At 47.3% G+C, this 9218-nt stretch overlaps 1 protein-coding gene across 1 annotated transcript; it reads left to right on the top strand.

The window, feature by feature from the left end:
• Positions 1-7571: 7571 nt before the first annotated feature.
• Positions 7572-8814, top strand: LOC119110336 (ras-related protein Rap-2a). The gene has a single exon (XM_037234110.1). It carries the CDS (start codon positions 7712-7714, stop codon positions 8255-8257), a length of 546 nt encoding a protein of 181 aa, XP_037090005.1. The 5' UTR covers positions 7572-7711; the 3' UTR covers positions 8258-8814.
• Positions 8815-9218: the final 404 nt, after the last annotated feature.

The raw sequence follows: 9218 nt of genomic DNA, 5'->3' as shown, positions 1-9218 counted from the left end.
TATATTCATCACTCCTTCCATTCTAACGTTTCGAGATCCTATCTCATCGTCGGAGAAGACTAAATTGCACAAGAAATAAGTTTTGAGTTTTAAAGGATGAAAGATTGTGCACTCCTGTTAGAAAACATCTTTTGGTACGGAGAACATAAATGAAGCATAACTAATTGAAATAAGACAGAATCCTATTTTCATTTTCATACATGTAAGAACCACTCATAATGGGAACACCACAAAGACACAATGGGAACACTATTGCCACAATCACATCAGAAGTGCCCACCGCCCACCACCTAGTAGTTCAAGAGTTCTGCAAGAATTTGTCTGTCTGTTTAAGGCCGGAGAAAGTTCGTTAATGAATATGCTTTCCCAAATTTGAAGGCGTTTTCTGTCACTGCACGTCCGTAAAATGTCAGTGCTGTGTGTCAGTTGTTTTCGTGTCAATGTCATGTCGTGTTCCTGTCGCATGTGGTCCAGAGATGCCCCGTCACGTAAGTGCATTGTCAGGCGTCGTGAGAGTGTTGTGGTCACACCAATGTGGTGTATGGAACGAAGTTTGCAGCCTTTGATGTTGCATTGGAATTGATACGCTACATTGGTGCATTGAAGTTTGTCGGGTTTGTCTGGGCTATTTCTCATAAGAAAGTTCGTTATTTTCTGATTACAATAGTAAACGACGATGTCTATTTTGTGGTGGTTTTTGCCCTTAACATGTCGAGAGATAATTTCCCGTAAAGCTTTTTTTTAAATACGTATATACATAGGGGAGAGGCGGGAGAATTGGGACGAAGGAGAATAGAGACACACAAATATCTTAGAGATGGACAGCCCCGGATCACCACTTGTGCTTTCATGTTTTTTCTTTTTTTTGTGTCAAGCAACGCTGGAAACTACCAGCTGTCATTTCCCGGTGCACAGGAACGCTGTACGGGTTGAGTGCCAAAAAGCTATACATTTTGAGCGTTATTTCAAGTTGTGTGTGCTATTCATGTCAAGCCATCTTTTCTTTTAACTATTTCACATTGTAAGCTCACATGCTGTTTATCTTCTTACTTGCATTTAAAATTATATAAGCCAATTGACAAACGGCGGATAACTCGTCTAGTAGCTAGCGTGCGCTGCACGAGAATCGTGACGCCCGTCCCTATTGTCATGCAGATGTCCCAATTCTCCCGCAGAAACCATTAATGTCACTCATGCATGATACTATACGTACCTACAAATTGACATAAGTTTTTATCGAAGCTTTCTCACCCTTTTTCTTCTTTCAGAACCATGCCACGTGTATACGTCAAAAAAGAAAGGAGTACGCGGACGTATCTCATGATTCAATGCTGCTGGCTGTCAAAGATGTTGTAGAAGGGGGAATGAGTCTGAGGAAAGCTGCAGAAGCCCAAAGTGTGAGCAAAAGCGTCCTTGAAAGGTATGTCGCAAAGCACAGTGTCGATCCTGCAGCTCGTCTTGAGCCCAACTACAGTCGTTCGAAGATATTCACTGCTGACGAGGAGCAAGCCCTCAGTGAATATGTGATGCAGTGCTCGAAGATGTTCCATGGCTTAACGCACGAGCAAACACGCGGAATTGCCTACCAAATGGCGGTTAAAAATGACAAACATTTTCCCGCCTCCTGGGCTGAAAATGAAAAAGCGGGGCGCGAGTGGATGAAGGCCTTCATGAAAAGGAACATCCAGCTGGCACTGAGAAACCTGAACTACGTCCATCGCGCGACCTGGAGCCTTCAACATGCCCAATGTCGAGGAATTCTTCGGAAACCTGTCTGAGGTCCTGAAACAGACGGGAGTCTCAGGTGCGAGGATTTTTAATTTGGATGAAACTGGATTCACGACTGTACAGAAGCCTGGAAAAGTCATTGCTGGAAAGGGAGACAAACAGGTTGGGAAGACTACCTCTGCGGAGAGGGGTGAACTTGTCACGATGTGTGTCGCTGTAACTGCCACTGGGGTATACCTTCCCCCTGCCTACGTCTTCCCAAGGAAGACTCTTCCGGAGAATCTGATGGAAGGCACCCAGAAGGATCGCTACAGATGTGTCACAGTAGCGGGTGGATGGCGCCTAAAAACTTTGAGCAGGTGATGCAGCACATTGTGAAGCACATTGGGGCAATCAAGGACAATCCAGTCGTCTTGGTGCTCAACAGTTACGTCAGCCATGTCAGCCTGAACGTGTTGACGTTGGCGAAGGACAGTGGAGTCCATGTCGTGACTTTACCTCCTCACACGAGTTACAAGCTCCAACCGTTCGATGTCAACGTCTTCGGTCCGATGAAGACAAGCTTCAAGAAGCAGGTAGACAGCTGGATGCTCCAAAACGCGGGAAAGCCCATCAAGCTTCTGAACATGGGGAAGCTCATGGGGCAGGCGCTGATCCGTTCGGCCACCCCAGCCAACATCCTGTCCGGCTTCCGAACGACAGGAATCTGGCCACTGGACACTAAAGTCTTCACCAATGATGAATTCCTTCCCGCAGACGTGACCGACAGACCAGCCCCCTCAACAACTGCAGGGAGCGCCCAGGGTAGGCTGAAGACGACACACAGGAAGCGGACACACACGATAGAAACACACATGAATCGGGCGCACACGAAGATTACACACACGAAGCGGATACACACGAAGAGGACCGCGTCGAGAGTGCGGAGTCTACCATCCCTGTCAAGGAGGCCGACTGATCCGGTTGACCTGCAGCTGGAAAGGCCACCATTTGCATACAACGAACCCGATGCAGTTTCTGGGCCGTCATGGGCTCCAGCTGAGGTCCAAGGAGGTGACCCACCCAGCCCAGCATCTCCCGCAGTCCGGCTTGTCTCACCGCGGGAGTTTCAGGGATATCTGAAAGTGAGTTCTTTTTGTCCCAATTTCTTCCTTAAACCGATAAAGCAGATATAATAAAGTAACATTAAATAGACCCCAGATCACCCATACGATCTTTAAGAAAACATTGTTCATTATTGAACTGTCATGTTTTCGTGATCATAAATTTCCATTCATTTTCATCTTACCTACCCTACCTACCATGCCCGTTAATTATGTTGTAATTCCGTCAAAATATAGTTTTTTAATGCATAATTTTGTATCCCAAAGGGTCCTCCAGTGAGCCATGTTGTCCACTGCCTATGCCAATGTTTTATAATCCTATCCATACCCTTCCTGGTCCTCCATCTTTTAAGGCAGGACCCAAAGTGAAGCCGAGTCGTCGAGGGCGGAAAACAGGAAAGACCATGATAGCTACGAGTACACTAGATCTGCCAAGAAAAAAAAAAGGAAGAGGAGAAGACCCGAAAGTCGCGAGCCAAACACGAGCGTGTGTCAAAGCGGCTGTTTGATGCCAAGAGCAACACTGCTAACACGAAAGGTAAGAAGAGAAAGGTGGGAGGTGCAAAGGACTTGCCAAAGACTGACGATAAGGCGTCGCGTCTGCACTGTGGGATGCAGTAAAGGTTCAGCTGTGAATCGTGGATCCAGTGTACAACATGCAAAAAGTGGGCGTGCTTGCCGTGTACCGACACAACAACCTGGCGAACACAGTTTGTATGTGGTGTCTGCCGAGACTGATGATCCGCTCATCCGCTGTGATCCGATGTGATCCGCTGTGTCGCGGGTATCGCATTGGCTGTGCGGATTTAACGTGGTTAGTACGACGTGTAGGAAGTTTTGTGACCGTTTACGTTAAATGGATGCCTAGGATAGATACCGATATTTTTAGGCATGTGATCCGCTGTGTTGCCATCAACGCATTGCCTGTGCAGACTCAACGTGAGTAGCACGATGTTCAGGAAGTTTCGTGACAGTTGCTTTGCCTGTTACTGTGACTGCCGACATTACTACTAGCCGGATCTTATGTTAGAAATACCTTTCCGTTGTTGGGGTCCTTCTGCCCAAAACATAATGGTTATTTGGAGGTGGAAAATATATCCTGAATTCACGTTCTAAAATGTTGTGTCTCAGTTTTAACACGAGATAAATGGGTCTGATATGCTACCATTTTCAGCGGAAGGAAACGTTGCCACGACCATTGACAGGCTCCTGAACGCAAGTAGATGGCAATGCGGTGCACTCATTTTACCATTTACAATTTAGTTATAGAACATGTACTCAAGTAGAAATTGTGTCCCAATGCTCCTTAGTATGTCCCAATTCATATTCACGTCTGTCTCGATTCTCCTGCGTGCGTCCCGATTCTACTGTAAATGAAGGTTTTTGTTTTTGCTCCACGCGAGTCGCATCCTACCACAAAGTGAAACTTACTTATTAGTATGATGTAAATAAATATCCAATTTATTAATTAGTATGGTGCAATGTTACCTGGCTTTCGTATTTTTGCTGCAGTGACTCATCAAAGTTGAAGTTGCAAAAGTGTCCCAATTCTCCCGCCTCTCCCCCCTATATACTCATTTTTTAGAACTCACTCATTTCCTACAAATTATTTGATATGCTGTAATTTTGAGGCTAAGTGTTTCGGAACAACGAAAAGCAAAATAAACTTGAGTTGGCTGCTAACAACCATCAAAACCAAGCATGGACTTGATTCCTTGTTTATATATATATACGGCTACCCAGCTGGGTGATGTCATCAGCTGACGACTGATGAGTAATGCATAATTTTTCCTTTGTTATAAAGAAGTATAACATACCCAAGCATTCAAAATATCTTAAAAACATGATGCACTAGCATAACAAGTGTGACATGCTCAATAGCCAATGGAAATGACACGCACGACGTCGGCGGATTTCAAATTGCGTTCGGCAATCACGCGTAAAAATTTGTCGGCGCATATTCAACTGCTTTTCCAAGGCGAAGGCACCAAGGCCAATAGGGACGGAACCTGAGCGATCATGGGTGCCGCAGGAGGCTGACAGAGTGGCTCCCGTCAACAAGAATAGGGCACTTAGAGCAACCAAAAAGAACTCAAGACTAGCGTGATGGGCTCATGAATGACCGGTAGTGCCTCGGCAGGCTGACATATAAAGCTCCGGCCAGAGCACAGAACCTCCCGAGCGAAGGGGAATCATCCAAGGCCATGACTTAATAACCCCTGTGCGATTAAGTGTGCGCGGCGGGTTAACAACACGAGCCTCGATAGGAGTGAAGAGTCCTCCGCAAATGAGACCAAAGGGAGAGAGAGCCCTCGATCAAAGTAGATGGCCCCTGAGCATCGAGTGTCTCCGCGCCATACCTTATAAAAGCTCTAGCAACAGCACAAGGCCCTCCAAGCAAATAGGAAGAGCCCCAGGCTCAAATGAAGGGCCCCTGAGCAACTGAGTGCACCATAGCATAAGGGGCCTGGAAAAAGCGTAAAGAGCCTTTCGGGCAGTCTTAGCAGAGGAAAAGATTACCCCGGCAAATAGACATATAGGATCAGGAAACCAACAGCGTAATAAGTCCCAAAATTTCCCCCAAAAAACACGTTCTCAATCAGCAAAAAATGAACTTGATCTACTCATGAACTCTTTTTATCTTTGGTAACAATTGTTTTTAGTCGTCTGCAGGTGCAAAGGCTTCCAATTTTGTTGTGTTTGTTGTAAGAAAACCGCATCCGTTCGGCCAGTTATGGTCCCCTTTGGAGCCTTTAGGTCCCCTCGGCATGGTCCATGGGGCATGGTGCCGTGCCTCCCCTTCCCCTCTGCACCCGCCTCTGGCCCGAGCAGCTTAATAGATGGGACTCGCCAAGAACATAGGGCCATCCATTCAAAAATGTATCAATTCATTCATCAGAAGGGGACCCACGAGAGAGTAGGGCTCTTCAGCTGAATGGAAAGCACCGAAGGCCACATGTAAATGGCCTCAGAATAGTGGAATGTGCCCGAGCAGCTTATCAGAAGACGCCCGACAAGGGCGTAGGACCCTCTATTGAAATCAGAAATAGCCATAACCCGGTGCGGGAGGCCCCCGAAAATTGGAATATACCCGAGCAGATTGTCAGGTGGCGCAGACAGGAGTGTAGGGCACTAAATTCAAACACCAAGACCCAATATATAGGGCCTGACCAGTTCAGTGCGGCCGAAACGGCGAACAGATGGAGTCCTCGACAAGTGCGTAGGGCCCTCCATTCAGATAGGAAGTACCCATGACACAATGTGGAAGGCCCCGGATATTCGAGTGTGCCCGAGCAGGTCAACAGATGGGGCCCCGGCAAGAGTGTAGGGCCTTCCGTTCAAATATGAAATACCCACGACACGATGCAAAGGGCCCTGAATGATCGAGCGCGCCAGAGCAGGTTAACAGATAGGGTCCCCGAAAAGCGGAGGGCGCTTTGTTTAAAGAAGGAAGTGCACAAAACCAGATGTAGGGGTCCCCCCACGATCGAATAGGCCCGAGCATCTTATCCGAAGGGGCCCGACAGGAGCGTAATACCCTCCATTTATATACGAAATACCCCAAAAACCGGTGCGGAGGGCCCCCGAAAGATGGAGTATATCCGAACGGGTTACCAGATGACTCTGATGCGAGCAGAGCGTCCTAAATTCAAACATCAAGAACCAATGTGCTGGGCCCCCCAAGCAATCCAGTGTGGCCGAGGAGGCGAACAGAAGGGGCCCCGACAAGTGCGTAGGGTCCCATTCAAATAGCACGTGCCCAAGGCCCAAGGTAGAGGGGCCCCGAACGATCGAATGTACCCGAGCAGGTTATCAGATAGGCCCCCCACAAGAGCGTAGGGTCCCCACTCAGAGAAGCAGTACCCAAGACCCAATGGGGAGGGTCCCCGGACGACTGAGTGTGTCCAAGCAGGCCATCACATGGGCCTCCGACGAGAGTGTAGGGCCCTAAGCAAGAGACAGAGAACTGGAAACGCCCTTGACCAATGAAAAGGGCCTATGAGCATATCGTAAGTGTGTCGGTAGGGTAACCGAGACCCACGTGAAGGGCCCCTGAGCAACCGAGAATACCCCGGCAGGTTAACATATGAGGTCCCGGCTATGGCCGCAGAGCCTTTCTGGTGAATGAAAAAAATCCATGAAAGAGCCCATGGTTGAAAAGAGTGCCCCGGCACGCTAACAGGAAGGACCCCAACAACAGTGCAGAGCTCTCGCAGCAAATGCAAATAAATGAAGGACAACGTGGAATGCTACATAATGATCGTAATGATTTTACAAGTAGACATGTAGATCCCCAGAAACAGCATGGGGGCCGCTAGACATGTAATGGGGCTTGAAATTTCCGGTTCACAACCTCTCCAATCATTGAATAATTTTTTAACTTCTCATAGGCTGTTCACTTAAGCTTCTAACCGTTCCTGGCCGCCTGGAAGTCTAAAGATAACCAGTTTTGTTACCTTTTGTGTTAAAACACTGCGCCTTTTCGGCCGGGTATGGGCCCCCTCAGAGCCAAGTGGTGCAAGGGGCCATGACCCCGTGCACTACCTCTTTTGGATCCGTCCCTGGGTTTGAAGCCTCACTGAATAATTATTTTGTTAATTATGAAAAGGCCGTCAATTTTATCATGACGTCATTACTTCCAAACTTCGACAGCGAACGTATTTCATAAGGCGTCGAGCTTGAACGGCGCACTTTGCTGCGCACCACGTTTGTCGCTGCCGCCTGTTGCAGACGCGAGATGGATGCTGAGTGGTGTGGGTGGGTGTGGTGGTGCTCTTGAGGGAGTCCGGTTTATTTGATCCCTCGTGGTATAAATGGACCGCCGGAGCTCTCCCTAGAGACTTTTTGGTGTGCAGTGGGAAGGAAAAGTACGTGGCACGATGCGGGAGTTCAAGGTCGTCGTTTTGGGCTCCGGCGGTGTCGGGAAGAGTGCCCTAACCGTCCAGTTTGTTTCCGGACATTTCATGGAGAAGTATGATCCTACAATTGAAGATTTCTACAGAAAGGAAATAGAGGTTGATGGCTCTCCATGTGTTCTTGAAATCTTGGACACGGCTGGCACCGAACAGTTTGCCAGCATGCGTGACTTGTACATTAAAAATGGTCAGGGCTTCCTTGTTGTCTACAGCCTCACGAACCACCAGACCTTTCAAGATATCAAGAACATGAAGGAACAGATATCGAGAGTCAAAGGAACAGACAGAGTGCCTATCATGCTTGTTGGAAACAAGATAGACCTGGAGCACCAGCGTGAGGTGTCAACAGTGGAAGGAATGGCCCTCGCTCAGATGTGGAGTGGTCCGTTTCTAGAGACTAGTGCCAAAAGTAAAACCAATGTAAATCAAGTCTTCACGGAGATAGTGAGAGAAATGAATGACAGCCCAGAAATTGAAAGTGGGACCAACTGTTGCTGCACCATCTTGTAGCACTGCGGAACCAGCATGTCCATGGGCCCAGGGACTTCGCAAATCATGGTGAGTTGCCTAATTGTTCACATTGCTGTTCAAAATGCAGGAGTGGATTCAGAGTGTGTTTGGGGTGGGTAACCCTCGCTTGGTATGGTCAAAATCAAATAGGTGTCCAGTGTTGTTCTAAAAGATGGTCACATTCTGCTTCCTCTTATTTCAGTGATTATCATTGTATAACTATTAAGACTTTCTTGCAGGTCCACAAATGTATTTTTCTGCTAAACTTGGACTGTTGGGGAAGGATGCCACAGCTACTCTACCTTGATCTACCCTTGTCAGAATGGATGTAGTGTATCATGGTTAGCTTATTTGATTATTAAAATTATTGGAGCAAAGAAGATCACTGACTGACGTCAGGCAGACTGAATGGTTCTGACCTGAAATGAAAAGTTCTGTAACATTCTGAGCTGTTCCAAATCAAATACATTTTTATTGTACTAGGTTTTAACATGTGGTCACATTTCCATCAGCAAATTCAGCATTCCCTACCAGTGCTCTCTGGCTTTAATGCTCATAGAATGCCACATAAGTGTAGATACATTGCTTAATATTCTTTCATAATAAAACATTGTACTATATCAGTGGTACATCTGAATAAAGGTGACATGTCAAAATGAGTGAGAGTTGATTTTCAAAAACATGACATCCGCAGCATGTTCTCCATTGTTGTCTTGACTTGATGGGCATATCAATGCAGGCTGGTGTACATTACACAATGATGGCACATGTATTTCATTTGTACTTTTGCAGCAGTCTGCTGTGCTCCTTGCATGCCCCGTGGGTGGCCACCTAGGTGTGTCCTGTCCAGTGTCGGCAGAATGGACCGGTCAGTTTATGTTCTGAGCCGCCCACATATCTATTTCATCAGCACGCTGTCAGCGGCCAGGGTGGCACCATGTCATGCAGCTCCATACAGCTC

Source organism: Pollicipes pollicipes, unplaced genomic scaffold, assembly GCF_011947565.3.
Source record: "Pollicipes pollicipes isolate AB1234 unplaced genomic scaffold, Ppol_2.1 Scaffold_7231;HRSCAF=8579_pilon_pilon_pilon, whole genome shotgun sequence".
Classification (NCBI taxonomy): domain Eukaryota; kingdom Metazoa; phylum Arthropoda; class Thecostraca; order Pollicipedomorpha; family Pollicipedidae; genus Pollicipes; species Pollicipes pollicipes.
This window is presented reverse-complemented; position numbering and strand designations above follow the sequence as displayed.

Coding starts and splice junctions, on each gene's coding strand:
- LOC119110336 (XM_037234110.1), top strand. CDS start 7,712: ATGCGGGAGTTCAAGGTCGTCGTTTTGGGCTCCGGCGGTGTCGGGAAG.